Source organism: Gopherus evgoodei, unplaced genomic scaffold (assembly GCF_007399415.2).
Source record: "Gopherus evgoodei ecotype Sinaloan lineage unplaced genomic scaffold, rGopEvg1_v1.p scaffold_35_arrow_ctg1, whole genome shotgun sequence".
NCBI classification, from domain to species: Eukaryota; Metazoa; Chordata; order Testudines; family Testudinidae; genus Gopherus; species Gopherus evgoodei.
In genome coordinates this window covers 5848227-5872266 of record NW_022060027.1, presented here as the reverse complement: position 1 = coordinate 5872266, position 24040 = coordinate 5848227, and the positions used below count along the sequence as shown (strand labels likewise).

The 24040-nt window shown below is 50.1% G+C and overlaps 4 protein-coding genes, 7 non-coding genes and 1 pseudogene across 12 annotated transcripts; 6 read left to right on the top strand and 6 right to left on the bottom strand.

Moving 5' to 3' along the window:
• The first annotated feature begins 1063 nt into the window (after positions 1-1063).
• Positions 1064-8211, top strand: LOC115641739 (histone H3-like). 2 transcript variants are annotated; one of them, XR_003998107.1, is made up of 3 exons: positions 6874-7224; positions 7715-7793; positions 7994-8211. XR_003998107.1 is itself a non-coding variant. In XM_030545093.1 (2 exons), exons 1-2 carry the CDS (start codon positions 1199-1201, stop codon positions 7241-7243), a joined length of 663 nt encoding a protein of 220 aa, XP_030400953.1. In that variant the 5' UTR covers positions 1064-1198; the 3' UTR covers positions 7244-7647. The 2 variants fall into 2 exon arrangements, 1 of the variants encoding a protein (XP_030400953.1); XM_030545093.1 differs by lacking the exons at positions 7715-7793; positions 7994-8211 and adding an exon at positions 1064-1549 and having other exon boundaries at positions 6932-7647.
• TRNAN-GUU lies at positions 2573-2646 on the bottom strand. Its single transcript has one exon. It is a non-coding gene; the product is annotated as a tRNA-Asn (tRNA).
• TRNAS-GCU lies at positions 3267-3348 on the bottom strand. Its single transcript has one exon. It is a non-coding gene; the product is annotated as a tRNA-Ser (tRNA).
• On the top strand, positions 3460-3531 carry TRNAA-CGC. The gene has a single exon. It is a non-coding gene; the product is annotated as a tRNA-Ala (tRNA).
• On the top strand, positions 4230-4301 carry TRNAG-UCC. Its single transcript has one exon. It is a non-coding gene; the product is annotated as a tRNA-Gly (tRNA).
• TRNAM-CAU lies at positions 4695-4766 on the top strand. The gene has a single exon. It is a non-coding gene; the product is annotated as a tRNA-Met (tRNA).
• A 1322-nt stretch (positions 8212-9533) lies between the features above and the next one.
• LOC115641738 (histone H4) lies at positions 9534-10324 on the bottom strand. The gene has a single exon (XM_030545092.1). The coding sequence runs from the start codon at positions 10191-10193 to the stop codon at positions 9882-9884; it is 312 nt and encodes a 103-aa protein (XP_030400952.1). The 5' UTR covers positions 10194-10324; the 3' UTR covers positions 9534-9881.
• Positions 10325-10984: 660 nt separating this feature from the next.
• On the bottom strand, positions 10985-19125 carry LOC115641740 (annotated as a pseudogene).
• On the top strand, positions 16865-16938 carry TRNAT-AGU. The gene has a single exon. It is a non-coding gene; the product is annotated as a tRNA-Thr (tRNA).
• Positions 17314-17385, bottom strand: TRNAE-CUC. Its single transcript has one exon. It is a non-coding gene; the product is annotated as a tRNA-Glu (tRNA).
• A 2099-nt stretch (positions 19126-21224) lies between the features above and the next one.
• On the bottom strand, positions 21225-22074 carry LOC115641731 (histone H2A type 2-C-like). Its single transcript, XM_030545084.1, has one exon. It carries the CDS (start codon positions 21985-21987, stop codon positions 21598-21600), a length of 390 nt encoding a protein of 129 aa, XP_030400944.1. The 5' UTR covers positions 21988-22074; the 3' UTR covers positions 21225-21597.
• A 239-nt stretch (positions 22075-22313) lies between these two features.
• LOC115641735 (histone H2B 8-like) lies at positions 22314-23328 on the top strand. Its single transcript, XM_030545089.1, has one exon. The coding sequence runs from the start codon at positions 22394-22396 to the stop codon at positions 22772-22774; it is 381 nt and encodes a 126-aa protein (XP_030400949.1). The 5' UTR covers positions 22314-22393; the 3' UTR covers positions 22775-23328.
• The last annotated feature ends 712 nt before the right edge of the window (positions 23329-24040 follow it).

Here is a 24040-nt window from a genome sequence, read left to right as displayed (position 1 = left end):
CCCCGCCATTCTCACCCAGCCGCCCCAAAGCGAATTAACTCCTTAGAAAACATGTCCGTGAGTGTGTCCGTACCAGAGATGCTAGATGACATGCATAGGGTCACACATACAGTCTCTGGCATAGAATCCAGATCTAAGGACATGTTGTGCTTTAATCATTGGATCATAATTCCCCTCCCTAAACAATCACATAGATTTTGCTCCTACTGGAGCTCCCCTCTATCCCGTAGTCTAGCCCCCCTGTTGCTAGATCCTGTATCAAAGCCCCCACCCTAAATATAACATCATATAGTATGTTGCCATGGAAATTACTATGATCTTCATACGTCTGAAAATCCAGCCTTATAGTCTCCTTTCATTCAGTGTTTATGATACCGAGCAGGAAGGGCGGGAAGTGCAATCAAACGGGAGGCACCGATTAAAACCCAAGCCCGAGGTTTGTTTCTAGGTGAGGTTGCAGAGGGGACCCCCCCCCCCCCGCAATGGGACAGACAGAAATGTTCTGCACGCGTGACTCCCATTGGATTTCATATTTGGAGTCTTTGCTGCGTCTGCATGGGCAGAGGGGAGCCCGGGGCTCTTTGCAGGGCAAGAGCCGCTGACTGACTCCCCCTCCCTTGGCGCCAGCACCCCGATTTTGGCGGCAGAGAGCAAGGACCCGCCTGCCACGGCGCTGCGCCACCAGGGATCCTTGTGTCTCCTCGGGAGAGCGAGTAGGGGAAGGGGCAGGGCCACGGACACGCGTGGGCCAAACACACGCTTGGGTGTAAAATCTCCAGCTAATCCCCGTCAAGCCCGGGAAATTCAAATACTGGCCAACCAATCAGAGGAGGAGACTTGATTATAGACACTCTCCTTCCCCCCCACCTGACACCCACCCTTATAAGGAGCTAGAGGGTTTCAAGTTCCAGCCAATCCCCGTCTAGAATTCCTCCGTTGCCTCAGAGACCATTCCCCCCTCCCGCACTTCCAAAGGCGAGAAGACCTCAAACCGCAGGAGCGTCTTGCGCCCAACGGAGGGAGCAGCCCCGATAGCCAATCCCTGCTGAGCCCGGGAAATTTAAACCCCTCAACAGGCGCCAGGCCGTTCCTAGCCAATCAGGAGACAGGGTTAGGCTATAAATTGCGCACAGCAAGAGCAGGGCGCTTATTGCTCTGTGCCTGGCCTGCAGAGAGGTTGGGACGCGCAGCAGCGAGGATGGCTCGTACTAAGCAGACGGCTCGTAAGTCCACCGGCGGGAAAGCGCCCCGCAAGCAGCTCGCCACTAAGGCTGCCCGGAAAAGCGCCCCCGCCACGGGTGGGGTGAAGAAGCCCCATCGCTACCGCCCCGGAACCGTGGCCTTGCGGGAAATCCGCCGCTACCAGAAATCCACCGAGCTGCTGATCCGTAAGCTGCCCTTCCAGCGCCTGGTGCGGGAGATCGCCCAGGACTTCAAGACGGATCTGCGCTTCCAGAGCTCGGCTGTCATGGCCCTGCAAGAGGCGAGCGAGGCTTACCTGGTGGGGCTTTTCGAGGACACCAACCTGTGCGCCATCCACGCCAAGCGAGTCACCATCATGCCCAAGGACATCCAGCTGGCGCGCCGCATCCGCGGGGAGAGGGCCTAGAGCTACCCCCCGGCTCCCGACAACCACCCCAAAGGCTCTTCTAAGAGCCACCACGTGTCCACGCGAAAGAGTTGAAATCTATTTTTTGATCTGCTTTAGTAATCCGGTTTAAATTGTAGAAGTGTCTAAACAGTCAGTGCAAAGATCCTTGTTCTATAAGGACTGCAAATGTGGTTTAGTTTTGATACCTCTTAGCTCACTCTAAAAGAAAGTTACCTAAAACCTGTTCAGATCTTTATCATAACCACGTTTTCAGAGTTTTCCCCGTCTCCACTTTCTAGCCCAAGTGTTTAAACTTCCAGAAAATAGTCTAACCCAACCGAGATGAAATTGGGGTGATTGCGTTTATACTGAACTGAGGACTTGGTGGTGAAATGCAGAGTTGGTAGTGATGTGGTTGGAATGGATTTGGCCCTGTGCTGGTGCGACGGATGTTGATGCGTATAATACGGGGGGGGGGATGAAAACCACCAAAAAAAAAAAACCTTATTGAGTGACTCCGAAGTCCGTCCCCTCTGCCCGCTCTGTTCAGAAACCTGTTCCAAGGCTGGATTTCTAGGAAGCAAAATATGTCGATGAAAATAAATGCATTTAAAAAGTTGGCCGAAATGGCCACAAGATGGTGCTGTCTCCTAAGGCATGTGATGTATTTGTCTGTACTTTGGAGCTGAGACCTGACTTCTTTTTAACAACACACACATCCTTTGTTTGCTCGAGGGGGACAAATATGAAGCTAAAGTAATTCCGCCGAGATAATGATCATTCAGTCAATAAAGGGCCAAGACAGATCGGTGCCACCAGAAAGGGTCCCCAACTGCTGGAAAACCAACGGACCCGTTCAGGTGCCTGCTATTCCAAGGGCAAAGTCTGGTGTAGACACGGAACAGGCTATAAAATGAACTGTGGGTATCGGTGAGAACGTACTTAAAGGTGTTAAAAGCAACTCCTCACTTAAATAAGGATCGTCCCTGGGTGGGCTCGAACCACCAACCTTTCGGTTAACAGCCGAACGCGCTAACCGATTGCGCCACAGAGACATCTACTTTTGTTTTTAATGTACATCCTCTCCACTTCTACACGTAGTATTCTTTCTTGGCAGTTTCTGGGCCAGTGACTTGTTTCTGTTACGTGTCCTCTTTATCATACAAGCTCCACGCGGTGAAACCACAACTGAAAAGACGCAAAGACCAGTGCGGCGGGGCTGAGGGGAAGCCTCCTGTGGGAGCAGAGATCAGCAAAGAGAGGCTAGTGAGGGAAAGGGACCAGATATGGATGTGGATAGAAACATGAATCAGTGGGTCAGTTTAGTGAATAACCCCCCCCCCCCGACACACTAGGAAAAACAGAGCCACTTGGATCCAAATATTTGATTTCTTCCCTGCCTCCCCCAGTCCCAAACTCTTGCACAGACGCAAACCAGGCTTTTCAGAGGGTGCATGAAGCAGGGTCACCACTCAGTGTCTGGGACTTTGTAAAGAGGAGTTTGCCTGGCGCTCCTCTGCAGCCCCCAGCACGGACACGTTGACTTTTTGCATAGTTCACGTCGGGAAAGAACGACGTGACGCGTGTGGGAAGGAAACACAGGAAGCGCTGGAGGTGGGGGGAACCTTTGGTTGGTGCTGAGGCGTTCAGCCCAAAAAGAGAACTCAAACAAAGCCGACGAGGATGGGATTCGAACCCACGCGTGCAGAGCACAATGGATTAGCAGTCCATCGCCTTAACCACTCGGCCACCTCGTCTTGACTGACAGCAACAGGAACTAGATCTTCATGGACACCAGATCCTGGGTACTGGGCACCCCACGGATAGGCAGATGTGTTCAACGGGAAAGAGGAAATGGGTGTCCAGCAGGGGATGTAGCTCAGTGGTAGAGCGCATGCTTCGCATGTATGAGGTCCCGGGTTCAATCCCTGGCATCTCCACATACTTTTTTCCCCCCTCTAATTATGTGAGGCAGGGAAAGGAGCAGGGGCCGGACAATGATCCCACTCACCTGAGTGGCCGTGTAGCTCGTGTCTCGCAGCGGCTCTACTCCCAGAGAGGCTTTCCCGAGTGGTTGCAGCCACGTGGGACAAGAAGATCAAAATGTGAGGCGCGAGGTATAATCCGGAGTCACCGTTGAAAATAAAGCGCTTTCGGTTTTGGCGGAGGAAGGAAAAGCCGCTGAATTCTTCCCCAGCGTGCTGGAAAGCAGCGGGTGCGCGGCTGGGTTAGAAGGGCCAGCCAGGGCTTTCCACTCTGACTTCCTGCAAAGATGCAGCGTTGGCCGCCCAGGACAGCGGCTTAGCAACCCTCTGTTTGAAACCCTGTCGAGAAAAAGCAGCCACCGTCTCCCACACCCGGCTACTCCATCAGCCCGCTGAATAGCAGCAGCGTCTTTGAAGCCTGTAGCTCTGTATCACGAAGAGATTTCAATCCTTTCTCGAGTCACCAGGATTTTTCTTTTTTACAAGACTCCGCTTACGAGCAGCAAATGACAAGTAACATCGCCAGTTGCCCAGGGAGCCAGGCCGCTCAGGGCGCTCCCTGCCTGCGGTGGTTTGAACTATAGGTAAGAGAAGCCATAACACTCCAGATGTGGAGTTGCACAAGAAAAGCAGAAGCGAAGCTGCTCGCAGGAGCGTTGGTGGTATAGTGGTTAGCATAGCTGCCTTCCAAGCAGTTGACCCGGGTTCGATTCCCGGCCAACGCAAAAGTATTATTTTTAATTAACAATATGCATTTTAGTGGGGTTAATTTCCCACCTATGTTGCTCTTTATTGGCAACTAACCCTCCAAAGAGTGAAGAAAGCAAGGAGCCCCCAGCATTTCCATTGCCGACAGCAAGCCCTGAAGCGGGCTGGTCGTGCAGGCAGTGCTGGGGGAATGAAACGCAGCAATGTCACCAACCCACAGCTCTCCCAGCCGGGCTCTTTGCTGCTCTCGCTGGTGCCGGCTGTAAGTGATTGCACGTGCAATTTGCCGGCGGCCCTTCCAGTCCATTAAAAAGAAATGGTGTTAAATCCGGATTCCGTCCCCTCCATGCCACTGGCGCAAGAAGAGGAAAATGCATGACAACCATTGCTAGAGAAAGTTATGGGGCACCAGCAGAGTGGCGCAGCGGAAGCGTGCTGGGCCCATAACCCAGAGGTCGATGGATCGAAACCATCCTCTGCTAAGTCTGTTTTCTGTCCCAATAGGGCTAGAAAGTTTTTCTGGTTTCTTTTTCCACATAGCACAAAAACACACGTGCGCTGACTTTTTCCTGTTTGACAATAAGGGAAAAATGTTGCCTATATGGGAAAAAAAATTTTTTGGCATTGATTTAGTTTTTTTTCAGTCTACGCTGCCTTGTGTCCACAGACAAAAGTTGGATTTTTATTGTTTGCTGTCTTTCCTTGCTTTAGCTAATGTGCTTGAAAGAGCTATAAATCAGCTTGGCAAACGCTGTACCACTGTAAGGTGTGTTCACGCTTCGGTATTTTGGACTGATTAAATTGCTTCCGTTAGTCCACACCCGCTTTGCATTGTTTCACATCTGGATGAGCCTAGTGACATACATGTATGCCTTCCCACCTCCCTGTTTAAATGCTGACCCACACTCAAGCATCTGGCAGGTGCCTTTGGATCCAGATGCCAGGTTGAAACCTGCTTTTGTTCCACTTGGGGCTGTACAAATCCCTGGTCCTACCTTTCAGCCTCCAGGAGGTGCCCGTGGCCTGCCAGCGCCAGGTGGATCAGTTACTTTGGGGGATGGAGAATTTTACGCTAGCTTACATTAATCTTTGTGCTATTAGTCAGATCTGGGAGGACTATGTATCCCAGGTGAAGTGGGAACCCTGTCGCCTCCTGGATGCACAGCTGACTGTAAAAGCTGAGATGTGCAAGGTGGGGATGGCAGAGATGTTGTATCTGGACCACAAGGTGGAGTGCAGCTGCCTAAAGCTGGCCAAGGTGCGGGCGATCAGAGACTGGCCCGCTTCCCAGACTAAGAAACAGGCCCAGTCCTTTATCGGGATGGCAGGGCACTACCAGAGATTTGTGCCCCTCTTTAGCTCCATGTCAACTTCCATCACTGGGCTACGCAGGAAGGGGAAGCCAGACATGCCAGTGCCAGAGGGCTCTCTCCGCGCTGAAGGAGGGGCTGGTCAAGGGCCCAGTGCTGGGAAACCCATTGACAAGCCCTTTATGGCGTTCATATGGCGTCTGGCCCAGGACCCCACAAGATGGCCTTTGCTGAAAGTTACTGATTTGTGTCAACAAGCTCTGCTCTACGCTGTGTCCCTGTTGACTAATAAACCTTCTGTTATACTGGCTGGCGAGAGTCAAGTCAGAATGTAGAGTTGAGGGGCAGGGCCCGCTGGCTCCCCCAGGCCACCCCCGGTGGACTTGCTGCAGGAAGCACACACTGTGGACGTGAATGCTGAATGCTCCAAGGTCAGACTCAGAAAGGTCAAAGCTGTGGAAGCTTCTTGCCCCGGTGAGTCTGCTCAGAGAGAGGCTGCTCCCCCGAGTGCTGGCTGACTTTGTATGGAGTAGTCCCAGAACATCGCCCAGTGACTGGCTAAGTCTACACTACAGGATAAATTCGAATTAGCTTAAACCGATTTTATAAAACAGATATTATAAAGTCAATTGTGCGCGTCCATACTAGGCACATTAATTCGGTGGTGTACGTCCCTGGTCCGAGGCTAGCGTCGATTTCTGGAGCGGTGCACTGTGGGTAGCTACTGTAAAATAATGAGGCCAATAACGTCGATTTGCGTCCACACTAAACCTAATCTGATATAGTAATATCAATTTTAGCGTTACTCCTCTCGTTTTGTAGGAGTACAGAAATCGATTTAAAGAGCCCTTTAAATCGATATAAAGAGCAGTGTAGTGTGGACGGGTGCAGCGTTAAATCGATTTAACGCTGTTAAAATCAATCAATTTTTTTACATTCATCACTGATGCAGCAAGCCTAGAGGTGCCAGGACTATGAACTGCCAACCCGAACCCCAGCAAGGCCTGACACAAATTAAGCACTGCCCCGCCGTTTGGAAGCAAAAGCATCTCATCTGTTGGCAGCACCTTTCTGCGCATGATCTAAAATCAGGCCCAAGCGCCCAAATTCCCTCTTTAGCATTTAAAATAGAAGGCTAGCTCAGGATTGGCTGAGGGTGCGATGCGCTGTGTCTCATTGGTGGGAATGGAATGAACGTCAGCAGGTCCTGCTGAGAAGGGGGCGGGAGAGGGAGTTCCCGCCGGCTTCCCTCGCAGTTCTCCCTCTGGTCCGCCCACAGCCTAGTTAAGCTCTGGCTGTCGGTAGTAAAGCAGGTTTATTGTTGAGGTGGCGGTAAGATGTCTGGTCGTGGCAAGGGTGGAAAGGGGCTGGGTAAGGGAGGTGCTAAGAGGCACCGTAAGGTCTTACGAGACAATATTCAGGGCATTACCAAGCCAGCGATCCGCCGCTTGGCTCGCCGTGGTGGAGTAAAGCGCATCTCCGGGCTGATCTACGAAGAGACCCGCGGGGTGCTGAAGGTTTTCTTGGAGAACGTGATCCGCGATGCGGTGACCTACACCGAGCACGCCAAGCGGAAGACGGTGACGGCCATGGATGTGGTGTACGCCCTGAAGCGCCAGGGGCGCACCCTGTACGGTTTTGGGGGTTAAACTTTTAGCCTAGAAACCAGAGTAACTGTTGCAACGCAAAGGTCCTTTTAAGGGCCACCCACTTCTGCACAGAAAGAGCTGGGTTTGTGAGGCACAGAAATCTAAGTTTTCTACTACAAATACTTATATCTGTGCTATTGGAGTTGTATTAATGAGGTAGTTTCTGCTAACATTTGTTCTCTGGAGTCTGCTGAGCATTTTTACAGTTTAAATTAGTTTAAATTCACAACTGTAAACTGGCTGATCTATACCATTGAGTCTATATAGTATTCTACTATTCAGAGCAAGGAATTTCAATCCATTTCTGAAGAATGATAGAATAGGAGAGGTTTCAGAGTAGCAGCTGTGTTAGTCTGTATCTGCAAAAAGGAGAGCTTTTCCTGAAATAAAGAAACAGTGATTTCCCTGCGACTGAATAAGTGAGATGCTGTAGGGATGTCATGACTCCTCTGTCGTTTGATTTCTCTGAAGAATCTGTTAGGAGGAGACAGTGCTTGTGATGTGAAATCCTCCTGCAGCTGATCCTAGCTGTGGATCGTTGGATTTGCAGGTAATGTCCAGCTTTTCTTTGGGAATAAATAACTTCTTTCTCCCCTGTCCCTTTTGAAACATTTTGATGGTAGTTTGTAATAAAGCAGGTTCCTTGCATTCAGCAGGAAATTGCATTTGAGTGACAGGATATCTGGTATTTTCATAGTAACCTAAGGGTGACTAAACTGAAATACTAAAATTGTCACTTTCCTTTCTCAGAGAATGGTCCCTTCCAAGTCATTGTCTTTGGATAGGAGTCAGTATGGAAGAGTTGAAGCTGCTTAAATTTCTCTACATTTTATCTTCCAACCCCCTCATTTGTGATCAGACACATCACTTCCTTTCATCTCAGCTCTACACACCTGCTGTAAAAGCTTGTTCTGCCTGTTGCAATTGTCTTGTTCCCAACTTGTCCAAGACTGCAGATCCTGTAAGTGTGTCCCTGGTTTGTGACTAAGCAAAACAGGTGTTTACTACAGCTTGTAACTGAATGATTTTAGTTTCTTCTCGGCTATTTTTAACGGCGTTTCTTCTGCGCCAAATAGACTTCTCACTGAAAATTCAGATCTTAAGCTGTCAGACATCCCACTGCCAAAACAGACCGGTCATCAGATAGCATCATCATCAAGAGGTGTCCCTGCTGAAATGCTGCTGAAATTCTGTGGCATTTCAGCAGGTGCTCTCCTGGGGGCCAGGACGTGGGGGCATTAAGATGCCCCTGCGGGTACTGTGTTGGGGACCACTCCCTGGACACTCAGACTTATAAGTGGCCATTCTTCAACAACAAAAACAGACCTTAATGAGAAACTGCAGAACTGGAATTAATTTGCAAACTGTAACCATAAAACTGGTCCTGAATAGAGACTGGGAGTGGCTGCTGCTCCCAAAAGTCATTTTTCCTCTGCTGATTCTCAGCCCTTCTTGTGAACAATTGGAAATGGCCAACCTCCACCTTGATTGATTGCATTGGCCTCCTTAACACTACAAAATGTCCCCGCAACACTACAAAATGTCCCCGCTTGATATTCACCCTTCTTGTCAACTGTGAGAATAGGCCACTTCTACCTTAATTGAAATGGCCTCTTTAGCACTGACCCCCTTAAGGCAACTCCCATCTTTTCATGTGCTGTGATATATATACCTGCCTACTGTATTTTCAACTCCATGCATCCAGTGAAGTGGGGTTTAGCCCACAAAACCTTATGCCCAAATAAATGTTAGTCTCTAAGCTGCCACAGAACTCATTTTTTCTTCTTCTTGAACAATGCACTTTCTTAAAGAAAGTACAGCTCTTTAAGCATTACTGCTAGTTTATACTCTCTAGAGTCATCATTACTGTAACAAGAATAGGAGAACTTGTTTTATTTGAGCATAAGCTTTTGTGGGCTAAAACCCACTTCATCAGATGCATAGATTGGAACATATAATGAGGTGTGTATGTGTATGTGTGTGTGTGTATGTGTATATATATATATATATATATATATATATATATATATATATATATATATATATATATATATAAACAAACACACACACACAGAGAACATGAAAAGGTGGAAGTAGCCATATCAACTCTGAAACTAAAGCAATTATCAGGAGAAAAAAAAACTTGTGATAATCAAGATGTCTTGTCAACTGTCTGAAATGGGCCATGTGAGGATACTTCACATGGGGAAGATTCAATCTGTGTAATGACTCAGCCATTCCAAAATGGTATCTAGTTTGCATATTTATTCAAGCTCAGCAGTTTCTCGTTGGAGTGTTTTTAAAACTTTTACTGTAACAGTATCACTAACATTGTAGTAACTTAGTTGAAAACACATTTAAATTCTAATATCCATACCAGATTTAAACACCATGTTAATATCCATGTAACTTAAATGTTTTTAGTTCAAGGTCCCAGAGACACAGACAAGGTTTTCAACTTGAGCCTAAAAGACCAAAATCAAGAAAGTTGATCACAGCCTTGGATAAGCCAAAAGACTACTCACGCTTGATCTTAGCTCACAATACACAGCAAGACCAACTCGTTTTATGCAGCCGTGAGCGGCCCTTAAAAGGACCTTTGTGTTGAATGATTTCCACGTAGGGTTCGAAAGAGAGATCAGCCCCCGAAGCCGTACAAGGTGCGGCCTTGGCGTTTCAGAGCGTACACCACATCCATGGCCGTCACCGTCTTCCGCTTGGCGTGCTCGGTGTAGGTCACCGCATCGCGGATCACGTTCTCCAGGAAAACCTTCAGCACCCCGCGGGTCTCTTCATAGATCAGCCCGGAGATGCGCTTCACCCCGCCACGGCGAGCCAAGCGGCGGATCGCAGGCTTGGTAATGCCCTGGATGTTGTCTCGCAAGACCTTGCGGTGCCTCTTAGCACCGCCTTTCCCCAACCCTTTCCCTCCTTTCCCGCGTCCAGACATAGCACCGTTGATTGAACAACGCAATATAATTGTTTGCGCAGCTATCAGCGCTTAACTAGGCTGTGGACGGACCAGAGGGAAAACTACGAGGGAAACAGGCGGGAACTGTTCCCCCCGTCCCTTTTCCAGCCCTAGCTGGTGACGCGTTTGACACTCACCAATCAGACACCGAGTATCACACCCCAGCCTATTATTAGCCAGTTCTTAACTTTAAATTTGGAGCCCGGCCTTACTGTTGAGCATGCGCAGAAAGGAGCTACAAGACACGTGTGAATAAACACTTTGTCCTCCGTCTTGTAGGACCCAGGAGCCCCCACCCTACTGCAGTAAGTGGCGGGAGAGCTGCTGCGGTCGGCTCCCCAGCTGCGGCAATCCGGTGTTGGCATTAACTCAGCAGGGAGGGTGAAACTCTAAAACAGAATCTGTCATCGTGCCAAAACCTTCAATATCCCTCTCCCCCAAAAAATCGCTTCTCCCGCTGTATTGCACGCAAGGCTGAGGCTGCACGTCCCCTCTCTTCTGCCTGCACTTCCCGGGGATTTTTCGCTCCTCTTTCCTTCTGCATGTAAATGCCTAAAAGTTGTGAACTCTATTCCGAACAGGACGGGTTCAGCGAGTTTTGAGTACATGGAAATCCTTCCGAAAACTGCTCGCAGAACTAGCTACACCCTTAAGGTTTCCTTCATCTTTGCTAGGCTAGAAACTAGAGTTTCTATTCCCTTCAAATGTTTTTAGTCCCCTTACTGCAACTAACGGAGCCCATTACTACTCCTTTATAGACCACCTCACAACACAGTACCGCAACAAGCTCTTTCCGTGGAAGAGTGTGTGGCTCTTAAAAGAGCCTTTGGGTCGTATAAATGCGTTTCATGCATGAAAAAACTGAATCAGCCCCCGAAGCCGTACAGGGTACGGCCCTGGCGTTTCAGGGCGTACACCACATCCATGGCCGTCACCGTCTTCCGCTTGGCGTGCTCGGTGTAGGTCACCGCATCGCGGATCACGTTCTCCAGGAAAACCTTCAGCACCCCGCGGGTCTCTTCATAGATCAGCCCGGAGATGCGCTTCACCCCGCCGCGGCGAGCCAAGCGACGAATCGCGGGCTTCGTAATACCCTGAATATTATCCCTCAATACTTTACGGTGTCTCTTAGCACCGCCTTTCCCCAACCCTTTGCCACCTTTTCCACGACCTGACATGGCCACAAAATCACGAAGAGCAAACTATGACAACACAATACTTCCTTACAGCTGGAAGAAGGATTTATATAGCCTATTGCCCGACCGGAGTGAGAACCGAGAAGCACAACGGGGGCGCACATCTCTCCCCGCCCTCTCGCCCGCCGAAGATGACGTTTGCTTTCGCACACCAATGAGACACTTAACATCGCTCCCTGGCCAATCATTAATCAGAAATTAACTTCAAATGCAAACAGTTAGTTTGGCGCTGCATCTCCTCTCTATTCCTTCTCTCACACGATGATCAGAGAGTTGCTATACAAACAGTGCTCCGCTTTGGGAGCCTTTGGGGACAGGGAAAAGCAGGAGGGAGAATATATTTCCCACTGACCCAGATCCCTGTAGGACAGTAGTTCTCAAACGTTTGTACTGTTGACCCCTTTCACATATCAAGCCTCTTGAGTGCAACCCCCCCCCAATAAATTAAAAACACTTTTAAAACATATTTAACACCATTGTCAATGCTGGGTGCAGAGCGGGGTTTGGGGTGGAGGCTGACAGATCACGACCCCCCTGTGTAATAACCTCACGACCCCCCCCCCGGAGGGGTCCTGACCCCCGGTTTGAAAACCCCTGCTGTAGGACCTGGGAACCAGCCCTGAATGAAATGAGCCATGTGGGCAGCAGACCAAAAGGACACCGTGGTTCTGGAACAATTTGTATAGTGGGGGGTGCTGAGAGCCATTGCACCAAACTGTAAACCCTGTACATGATGGAAACCATTTCAAGCCAGAGGGGTGCAGCATCATCCTGAGTACAAGCACTTATGAAAAGACAAGAATGCCAAGATTTTTTCAGCAACTGGGAGCAACGTTTGACCTGACTCTGAACAATCGGATGATGCAGTTCTCCCACCAAAAAAGCACAGAAGGGAGTTTGCAGTCAGCCTCCAACTGAGTCTGCAGTCCAGCCAACGTGTGGATCCCATGCTACCCTTGGTGCTAGAGAGCCAGCTGGTGGGTCTGCTAATAGAGGATGCTTATCACCCTTCTATCCACTGAGGGACTTTGTTTTGCTTAATAGAATGTTCATAGAATCACAGAACTGGAAGGGACCTCGAGAGGTCATCTAGTCCAGTCCCCTGCCCTCATGGCAGGACTAAGTATTATCTAGACCATCCCTGACAGGTGTTTGTCCAACCTGCTCTTAAAAATCCCCAATGATGGAGATTTCACAACCTCCCTGGCCAATTTATTCCAGTGCTTAACCACCCTGACAGTTAGGAAGTTTTTCCCTAATGTCCAACCTTAAACTTCCCTTGCTGCAGTTGAAACTCATGTCTTCAATTTACAGCCAGGATGGTTTAGGTTGGACTTTAGGAATAGCTTCCTAATGAGGATCCAGAATGTACACGGGGTTTGGTAGGGAATGGACAGTGGGAAAACACAGCATCATCCCTGCTGCTACAGCAGCTGCTTGGCAACAAGCAACCCAGCTTCCAAAACAGCATTTCTCCAGCCCTGCTTGCCCAGGGCCTGGCCAAGCAGAGTCACTGGCTGGATGTTCTAAGCACAGCAAGGAGATCTCTAAACAGGTGCAGATGTTCACCAATACGATATGAGTCCAGCAGCAAGGCAGAAGCCCAACGGCCGTGGTGGGGGGATACCCAGAAGGTAAGACCGTTTTGACCAGATTGGTGGACCCATCTGCACTGAGATGGCCATAACAAGAGGAGGGGCTCACAGAAGGGAGTGGCTTTAAACAGAAATTTCTTGGGGTGGGGGACCAAGCCCCAAAAGGGACAACTATTAGGTCCAATTTTTGTGTGGGAATGCCAAGTGCCCAGTCATTCTCCATGGTGGACAGATGAGTGCATTTCTGGACACTGGTTCCCATATGGCTACCATCTGGATGAAAACAAATTCTTCCATCCCAGATCAGAGCAAATAATGGTGCATCCACCAGGGAGACATCAAGTACTCATAGGCCTGATGATGGCATCTTTTATTCTACTCCATATGATTCCTGCAAGCCCTTCCTCATTGTAGGGTGTGTAGGGAAGTAGACAGCTTCGCTAAAATCATTTATAAAATGTCCCTCTCATTTTCCCCAAATCTCTCTCTGCTGAGTGGCACCAGGGCCAGTAAGAGGTGAGGAGGGACCCTCCTGAGCACTGGATTCCTGGTAGAGGAAGCTAAATTTCTCAGCCCCAGCCAGGGTCTCTGGCTCCTGAGGGGAGCATCCCAGGAATGGGAAGAGGGGGGAACCTGGTGGGGGGGAAGGGATCCTGAAGTGACTGTAGGAAAGTGGCAGGGGGAATCCTGAGAGTATAGGAAAGGAAGGAGAAGATCTTGAAGGCCAGCATCTGGCAGCCCCCCCAGGTCAGGGCATTTGGAGCCACTACTGAAGGGAAAGTGCAGGATAGGCTCTTCTCCTCCTTCCTTCCCCCCCACCTCCACCCCCCCAGAATGTTTTCACCAGCTGTCTAAGTTTTCAGCTGACATTACTTCTCTGGGGCGGAGCTCAGACCAGTTTGGTTAGTGTTTGAGGGGGGGTGACGAAAGGTTTTTCACCCTCAGTAGAAAGAGGATTTTTCATGATCTTTCATTAATTGTGTAAGTATCAGGATATTCAGTCCCCCCACCATTCACAAACTGAAAATAACAAGGAGTAGACAGTAGACAGGAAGAAGTGACAGGCACTCTTCCTAACATAAACTAAATTCCCATATCAGTGTCATTATAGCATTTCAGACAAAGGAAACTTGTGGCACAAGGACTCCTCATTCTTTTTGCTGATACAGACTAACATGGCTACCACACTGAAAACTGAAAATAGTCCTGCACTCTGGCCCCCCACTCCCACCTCCCCCCCAAAAAATATTTTGGCATCCTTTGTATACCAAACACCTTTTGCTCTGGTTTGTCAGAGACCATAAATCTAGCATTGGGTATTCAGCATTAAACTATTGTAAAGATCAATTTAATGAAGGTTTTAATGAATAACTGGAAAATAAGCCACTTTGAGAGATATTTTTTTAAATGAAAAACCTTGCCCCTGGGGAAGCAGAGAGAAATCTGAGAAAGTGTCAGGGATCAGAGCCTGTGTGTGGTGTAGAGGCCACCTTAGGTGTAGTGTGACTGGCTTGAAAATGCACCTCTCTGCACAACTGTTCTGCAGACCTGCCACCCCCAAGATCTCTGTAGTCTCAGAGTGAGGTGCTCCTTTGTGAGCTGGAAACATTGTGCCTGATTCCAGCAGACAAGGAAGGTGCGATTAGCACAGCCCTACCCAGACTACAGGAAGAAATAGATACATTTACCACCGTTTGTGGTCAGACTAAGAGCTGGATCAGTGTCTTGCCTGCATCTGGAAGTGACAGGCACTCTCCCTAACATACACTAAATTCCCATATCAGTGTCATTATAGCATTTCAGACAAAGGAAATCTCATTGCCAAGAATATTCTCCCAGAAACATATGTCATTTCTATGCATTCTTAAGTTTGCTTGAGTCATGTGTGAAAGCCTGTGTGAAGCTTGAAGGACTAACAATTCTGCAAGATAATCCTTCTTACCCCACAATCATAGAATTGTAGGACTGGAAGGGACCTTGAGAGGTTGCCTAGTCCAGTTCCCTGCCCTCATGGCAGGACTAAGTATTGTCTAGACCATCCCTGACAGGTGTTTGTCTAACTCGCTCTTAAAAATCCCCAATGATGGAGATTTAACCACCTCCCTCAGCAATTTATTCCAGTGCTTAACCACCCTGACAGTCAGGAAGGTTTTCCTAATGTCCAACCTAAACCTCCCTTGCTGCAGTTTAAATCCATTGCTTCTTGTCCTATCCTCAGAGGTTAAGAACATTTTTTTTCCCTCCTCCAGTTGTAACAACCTTTAATGTACTTGAAAACTGTTATCATGTCCCCTCTCGGTCTTCTCTTCTCCAGACTAAACTCCATTTTTTTCAATCTTTCTTCCCTGTTGATTTTGCAGCAGAAAATACCAGCTGTAACAATCATCCCATATTGGTTTCCCAAGTCTATATATGCATATATCAGCTCTGTGTGTGTGTGTCTGCACGTGCACGTGAGCGCATGTTAAGAAGATGATTTCCAAGAATAGCTGGAGTTGTATAGACCTGAAGGTGCCCAAGATATACAGCATCATAGATCAAATTCCTGAATACTTGTGGTCAAGGACCAGTGTTCTGAGTCTTCAAATTCAGACACGCTCTTTGTTGAAAACAGAGATTCTAAAGAATAGTTACTATATACACGGATGAAATATGCAGAAAGAAAGAATGGAAAGGATTAATATTTACCAGCAGATGCTAACAGTGTGCGGTGGAGAAGATGGAAGAATGAGAGCTAAAAGGCAGGGCTGGGGGATGAGTAATACCTCGGTAGCGCTACCTAGCCACCATGGTGGGGATTATCCATGACAGCACTAGGGTGACCAGATGTCCTGATTTTATAGGGACAGTCCTGATTTGGGGGGCTTTTTCTTATATAGGGTCTGATTACCCCCCCCCATCCCCTGTCCTGATTTTTCACACTTGCTGTCTGATCACATTAGACTGCACAGATCCTGTGAAGGTAAATACCACAAGACATATTTCTAGAAGGCTAGACTGACAACGTATCTTCTGGCCCTTGGTTGGTCCAAGCACTCAATTTAAGCCCAGGAATGCGACAAGATGTATTCTCCCGCCAACGATGCACTGGCTGGCACTTGACCTCCTGACGCTGGCTCTGACCCTTGGCTCCAGGAGTACTAGGACAATTTGTATAGTTGGGGTGCTGAGAACCATTGAACCAAAGTGGCAACCCTGTATGTGATGGAAACCACTTCAAGACAGAGGGTGCGGCAGCCCCTGCAGTTTCAGCACCTCTTCACCCTACGCACCATTGTGCTAATCTTTGTACCAACTCTACCTTGCGAGGTGTTATTTGAAAACGGTGTGCAGCACCCTGCTACGTGAGGTTAGGCTGATGTGGGTGGCAGTCACGGGTGCAAAGCTATCCGGCCTGGAGTAGGCAAATCTGCTCAAGCAGGCCTTAAACAAAGGGCAAATTGACCCCTCTAGCCCGGTGTCATCAAAAGGGATGGGCCATCACTTATCAAAAGGCCTTTCTTTGGCAAGGGAGGGAGGGAGAAATACGGGCTCAGATACCAGTTACTGAGGGATTTAAAAGGTGCTATAGCAACAGTTCAACATGGAATAAAGTTAAAGAGGTCAGTTCTTGTGTGCCAGTGGGATTATTCCTGGAGCAGGTAAACACCTAGGAGGAATTTTATTCCCATAGTCACCAGGGGAGGATTTACAAGTGTTTCTGACTGAGAGAAGGGGCTGAGATCTCGGGCACAGTGCGAAAAGCTGCAGCCGGCGCACTCCCTTCTTGCAGCTCGCCCAGCTATTCGTAGAAATGAACAAAAGGCGGCACTGGAGCTGCTTGGCATGAAAGGGAAAATTGCAGCCCCTTTCGCAAGCCGGCGCCGTGGCTTAGTTGGTTAAAGCGCCTGTCTAGTAAACAGGAGATCCTGGGTTCGAATCCCAGCGGTGCCTTTTCATCAGCCAAACCTTTAATCGCCGCTCCCGGGTCCCTTCCGCTTTTATGGGGCCCGGCGCTGGGCAAAGAAGCCAGGCAGCGGCGCGACTGTAGGGCGGGAGGCTCCGGGTTTTTCTGCTTTGCAAGGCTTCCCCCCCCGCGGGATCCCTGGTTTGATTTGCTCCGGCGGGGGCAAAACTTGCAGCCTCCGCGGGTAGCAAACCAACCCAGCTCCGGTTCTACCTGCCTGCGGGGCTGCCACCCGGGACGCGCGCGGGGCTACAGCAATTTGCCTCCTTTGGTGGGGGTTGTGGGCGGATCCTATAGCGTGTTCTGCCCAGAACGCCGCAGGGCAAAAAGGAAAATAAATGAAAATTTAAAAGAAAAAATCCTTCCCTGACCGGGAATCGAACCCGGGCCGCGGCGGTGAGAGCGCCGAATCCTAACCACTAGACCACCAGGGAGGCGACGATTACCGCTTTCTATAACACGGTGTACAAGGGAAGAAGAGGCCCTGCCCTGCTCCGTGTGAACACACCCAGCCCAAACCGCTTCCCTCTGCTTAGCTAGCACGAATTCAGACCCCGCCCGGCTTTAGCACCGCGCCACCAGAGTAAATGCCCGGATCAAGTCATCGTAAATGCACGGATAGACCCTGACAGCAGAGAGCACCTCTCTCCCCCCCGCTGCTGGTGGGGTTGAGTTCTGGAAGAGACCCGGCCACTCCTTTCCTTCGCCCCATTCCCCTGGGGTGCTGGAGCCGGGATGCTGGCACAAGGGTAGGAGCCGTGTTTCAGGCTGTTTGGTGGGAGGTTGGGAACTGACTTTGTTTGGAAGCCTCGACACCCACTTCTCAGGGGGGTTGATTGAACTTGGGGGCACCAGTGGCGGGCAGCGGACCGGAGAGGGGCTTATTTTTTCTGAGCTGCTGTAATCAGTTGATCCCTGTTTTCCCCCCTTCCCAGTCACTTGCATATCGACCCACCCTCTAGTGAAGGAGGCGGGGCTGAATAAAATGGCTATTTAAAAAGAAAAACAAAACTTTCCGCCAAATAAAGCTGCAAATCCTGAGCCGGATCCTTGTGCTCAAACCGACTCTGAATCCTCACTGCCCGGTTTCGAAAGAGGCTTGAAAACAAGCCAGAAACATAAAACAAATTCGATCGATTCCTTTCCTCCCCCTAGAGAAACTCACTTCCCGCTTCCTTCCTCCAGCCACTCAATTACTGTATCGTCCGACTACCCGCCTTTGTTTTCTTGTTCCCGGAATACCAGGATCCCGTCTGAACGTGCTGGTTTGAGCATTGGAGAAGCTACGTTTTTAAATAGGGCATTTTAAAGTGAAAATGCTCATGTGAATACCCACATGCATCCGACGAAGTGGGTATTCACCCACGAAAGCTCGTACTCCAAAACCTCTGAGTCTATAAGGTGCCACAGGATTCTTTGCACTGAACTCCTTCGGCTACAGGGAAGGGATTTAACGCCTACGGGCATTACCTTGTAAAGTTAGTCAGGTTAAATTCAAACTTTTCCCTTCATATTGTTATAAACAAATTCGCTATTACGGAACCACCTAATTGCGAAGTTATAGGAAGCAGAATACAAATTTTGCACTGATCCGGTTCTATGTTTAGAAAAACCACTAGGGAAATTTATTCCGGATTAAAACGGACAACGGATGAATTTCAACTCTTTCGCGTGGACACGTGGTGGCTCTTAGAAGAGCCTTTGGGGTGGTTGTCGGGAGCCGGGGGGTAGCTCTAGGCCCTCTCCCCGCGGATGCGGCGCGCCAGCTGGATGTCCTTGGGCATGATGGTGACTCGCTTGGCGTGGATGGCGCACAGGTTGGTGTCCTCAAAGAGCCCCACCAGGTAAGCCTCGCTCGCCTCCTGCAGGGCCATGACGGCCGAGCTCTGGAAGCGCAGATCCGTCTTGAAGTCCTGGGCGATCTCCCGCACCAGGCGCTGGAAGGGCAGCTTGCGGATCAGCAGCTCGGTGGATTTCTGGTAGCGGCGGATTTCCCGCAAGGCCACGGTCCCGGGGCGGTAGCGATGGGGCTTCTTCACCCCACCCGTAGCGGGGGCGCTTTTCCGGGCAGCCTTAGTGGCGAGCTGCTTGCGGGGCGCTTTCCCGCCGGTGGACTTACGAGCCGTCTGCTTAGTACGAGCCATCCTCGCTGCTGCGCGTCCCAACCTCTCTCCAGGTCAGGCACAGAGCAATAAGCACCGAGCAATAAGCACCCTGCTCTTGCTGTGCGCAATTTATAGCCTAACCCTGTCTCCTGATTGGCTAGGAACGGCCCGGCGCCCGTTGAGGGGTTTAAATTTCCCGGGCTCAGCAGGGATTGGAAAGAGGTGACCGAGCCCCTCTGCTTCCACGCCCTAGAGCAAGGAGCTAAGCGCCTGGGGGGGGATGGGGAAGTGCGTTCTTAGTGCCTGGGGGGGATACATGGGGGGCTTGCCAATGCTCGGTGCCTGGGGACGTAGAGTGGCACTTGGGGGGCACAGAGGAGTCCTTGGGGGGACAGAGGGGACACTGGGAGGGGCTTTGCTCAGTGCCCAGGGGGATAGACGGGGAGTGGGGGACTTGCTTGAATACCTGGGGGACCACAGAGGGGCAGTTGGGGGGGGTGCTCAGTGTCTGGGTAGGCACAGAGGGGCAGTCGGGGGGGTTGTGGGCTCAGCGCCTGGGGGAACATAGAGGGGCAGTCTGGAGGGTTGTGGGCTCAGCGCCTGGGGGGCCATAGAGAAGTGGGGGGTTGTGGGCTCAGCGCCTGGGGGGACATAGAGGGGCAGTCGGGGGGGGTTGTGGGCTCAGCGCCTGGGGGGCCATAGAGAAGTGGGGGGTTGTGTGTTCAGCACCTGGGGGGACATAGAGGGGCAGTCGGGGGGGTTGTGGGCTCAGCGCCTGGGGGGCCATAGAGAAGTGGGGGGTTGTGGGCTCAGCGCCTGGGGGGACATAGAGGGGCAGTCGGGGGGGTTGTGGGCTCAGCACCTGGGGGGACATAGAGGGGCAGTCGGGGGGGTTGTGGGCTCAGCGCCTGGGGGGACATAGAGGGGCAGTCGGGGGGGGTTGTGGGCTCAGCGCCTGGGGGGCCATAGAGAAGTGGGGGGTTGTGTGTTCAGCACCTGGGGGAACATAAAGGGGCAGTCGGGGGGGGTTGTGGGCTCAGCGCCTGGGGGAACATAAAGGGGCAGTCGGGGGGGTTGTGGGCTCAGCACCTGGGGGGACATAGAGGGGCAGTCGGGGGGGTTGTGGGCTCAGCGCCTGGGGGGCCATAGAGAAGTGGGGGGTTGTGTGCTCAGCACCTGGGGGGACATAGAGGGGCAGTCGGGGGGGTTGTGGGCTCAGCGCCTGGGGGGACATAGAGGGGCAGTCGGGGGGGTTGTGGGCTCAGCGCCTGGGGGGACATAGAGGGGCAGTCGGGGGGTTTGTGGGCTCAGCCCCTGGGGGAACATAGAGGGGAAGTGAGGGGGTTGCTCAAGTGCCTCTGCTCTGCGCTTCCTGCGGATTTTCATTAACTCGTGGCAGCGCCAGCTGAGCTGTTTGAATTTCAGGGGCTGCGCGGGGTTGGCCGGAGATACAGCCCTCCATCGCATACGGGCGCGCTGCGAAGGGGCGTGTGCGTTCCCTGGGCCTCCTTCGCCGATGGCTGGCGCGCAGCAGTTTGTACCCTTTGCATTTGCCGGGCTTAGGTGAATTCCACTCCCAGCCCCCCGCACATATATTCCACCCCGCTTCCCTCCCGGGCCGCTCGCTGAGATTCCGCTGCGGGAGAAGGGCTGGTGGCTGAGCCATGTCCCGGGACTGGAGACAGCAGCTAATCCAGAACTCACCTCGCCTTTAAAGAGACGCACTGAACCTGTGGCTGTCGGGCCCTAGCAATCCGCACAGGAGCCCCTAGCAAAGCCTGGCCTGCTTCTGCTGTTGCTCCGTGGAAGGGGGGCGAGGAAGGGGAGCAAAAACCCTTGTGGGTTTTGAAATAAAACAAACCGCGCTTGCAAGGCACTAGCCAGTAACCTCCCCCCACAACGCGCTCTCGATTAGTCACCTCCCTCTGAGAAACCAGCAAGTCTCTGGTCCTATTTACTTGCTCTGTTCGCATTTCAGCTTATTACACCCACTTTCATTCGCTCTGCAGCACTGGACCCTGGCAGAAGACAGGACACGGGGCTAGATGGACCTTTGGTCTGACCCAGTGTAGCCATTTTCTTAGGCTGTATCAGGGCGAAGAGCAGTAACAGCCTCTACAGCCAGGGGAAATGCGCAACCCGACTCGAGAACTAAAGTTTTTCTCGCTTTATTAAAGTCACGACCTGTCCCCCCGCCCCGTATACCTAGGAAAGAGCTTATTTCTTCACATTACCAGGAGCACCGTTTCCAGTTCTCTGGAAAGGAATCAGGTTTTCTATCCGTGGGGCGTTTTCCTGGAGAAGATTTAGGCTCCTGTATATTTTAACCCCCTTTTTCTTCCGGGAAAACACTAGCAGTTTTACTGAACTGATTGTTCATTTTCCTTAGTAACACCCCCCAAAAAAACCACCTCATGGTGACAAAACAGGGATTAACAACTCTTTGCCTGACGTTGTGAGTGGCTCTGAAAAGAGCCTTTGGGGTTGAAATATTGAGGAGGAATCTCCCTCGCCTATAAGGCGGCAACAGCAGTAAACTGATCACTTGCCCTTGGCTTTGTGGCTCTCAGTTTTCTTGGGCAGCAGCACCGCCTGGATGTTGGGGAGGACCCCACCCTGAGCGATGGTAACTTTGCCCAGCAGCTTGTTCAGCTCCTCGTCGTTCCGGATGGCCAGCTGCAAGTGCCGGGGGATGATGCGAGTTTTCTTGTTGTCCCGGGCGGCGTTGCCAGCCAGCTCCAAGATTTCAGCAGTGAGATACTCCAGCACCGCAGCCATGTAAACGGGCGCGCCGGCTCCCACTCGCTCCGCATAGTTCCCCTTGCGCAGCAGCCGATGCACACGGCCCACAGGGAACTGCAGCCCAGCACGAGAAGAGCGAGACTTGGCCTTAGCCCGAGCTTTACCTCCCTGCTTGCCACGGCCAGACATCACGCAACTCTTTGGGGAATACACAAACACGGTGCGAACGAAATAAAAGGGCGCAGCGTATTCTTCGCTTTTTATCCCTTCGTCAGCGATCAGGCCAGACACTCGTGATTGGCCAAGCAAAAAAAAGCGCCTGAGAGAACCAATGGGAAACCGACTTCTCAATCTGACCAATCGGAAGACGATTCAGTTGTGGTCTCCAATAGGATTGCGAGACTTGGAGTGGCCCTTTATTTGCATACGAGTTTGTAATAGAGACCGGTAACTGAGTATTTAGTATCCAATAGGAAGGCAGGAATTAGGCTACCCTCATTTCCATAGGGGCGCTATAAATAAAGGTTTTCCTACACTCGTAGCTTATCATTCAGTGTGTCCTGTGTTTTATCAAGTGAGCTGCTTTGAAGTAACTATGCCTGATCCAGCCAAGTCCGCTCCTGCGCCCAAGAAGGGCTCCAAGAAAGCGGTGACCAAGACCCAGAAGAAGGGGGATAAGAAGCGCCGCAAGACCAGGAAGGAGAGTTACTCCATTTATGTCTACAAGGTGCTGAAGCAGGTTCACCCCGACACAGGCATCTCTTCCAAGGCCATGGGCATCATGAACTCCTTCGTCAACGACATCTTCGAGCGCATCGCCGGGGAGGCGTCTCGCCTGGCGCATTACAACAAGCGCTCCACCATCACCTCCCGGGAGATCCAGACCGCCGTGCGCCTGCTGCTGCCCGGGGAGCTGGCCAAACACGCCGTGTCGGAGGGCACCAAGGCCGTGACCAAGTACACCAGCTCCAAGTAACTGGGGAGGGTCTCTGAAAAAACACAACGGCTCTTTTAAGAGCCACCTACTTATCCATGAGAGAGCTCTGGTTACTTTAACGGATAGTGTTTAACCTCTAACTTCCAGATGTATTGAGAGAGTCTGTAACTTCTCTTGCAGTTTATCCCCAGTGTTAAATTCCACTAATCTATAACATCCTGGCAAATTACAACTCTAGTTGATATCGGGATAAGAGATGGGATTTACGTGCATAGTAAAGAGATTTACTCTTCACTTGAACGGACCTGATAATTGAGTTAATTAGAAAAATATCAGAACTTTGAAGGATTATGCAGTTTTTAATATTCTCCCTCAGCCCTGCATGCCTGGAGCAGTATTAATCAGTTTAAACAATACATTCTATTTATATTTACCTGTTATACCCCCCAAGTACATTTTCCAGACCTTTGAGAACTAGAAGCTTATCTCTCAGCAACAAAGCATTTCCTCTCCTGATGGCTTGCAGATACTAAATACTGTAGCTGATTCTTGTATCATTCCTTAAATAGATGTTAGAAGGCATAGAAAACCACACTTGTGTTATGCTGCTAAAAATAGAAAATAAAAGTAATATCTTAACTGGAAAAAAAAACCTTATTTCCGTATTTTTTTCTGAAGTCCACCTTTTCTCCAGAGACAAGGTGAGTCCAGGCATAAAATATTTGAGTCTTAAATATATTACCTTGTTTCTCTCAGTGAATTCAAGGGTATTTTGAAAAAATAGAAATATTCCTTTCTCCATTCTGTCAATTTTAAGGCATTAGAGATATTCAGCAACATTCTGTGTGGTATCAATTTCTTCCCAAAATATAAATCCAGTGTTTTTAAACAAACTTAATTTTCCTTATTTTTCAAATAAAAATATATATCTTTAAAATTGCTACACCGAGGGACAGATTACTGGTCTCTGGGGGAAAATAGCGGGGATTGCAACTCAAAGACCTAAAAGAAATTGCACTAAAATGTTTCAAAGGGATAAAAGAGCAGAGAAGGCCTGGAGACGTTTGAGGTTGTGAATGTGCAGGTTGGAGGGGTGAATGAAGGTTAATGAAAATATTTTTAATTTAGCTACAGGTGGAAACAATTCATTCGTTCTTGAAAGCTCTTGAGCTGAAAAAGCTTTAATCGGTGTTTCACACTACGTTCCATTGTTAATTTCTTCTAACTGGGACTCGTTTCATTATTGATCAGATCAATGAACAGCGGAGCGGGGCTGGCGCCAAAAGGCAACTTTTTGAATTTGAA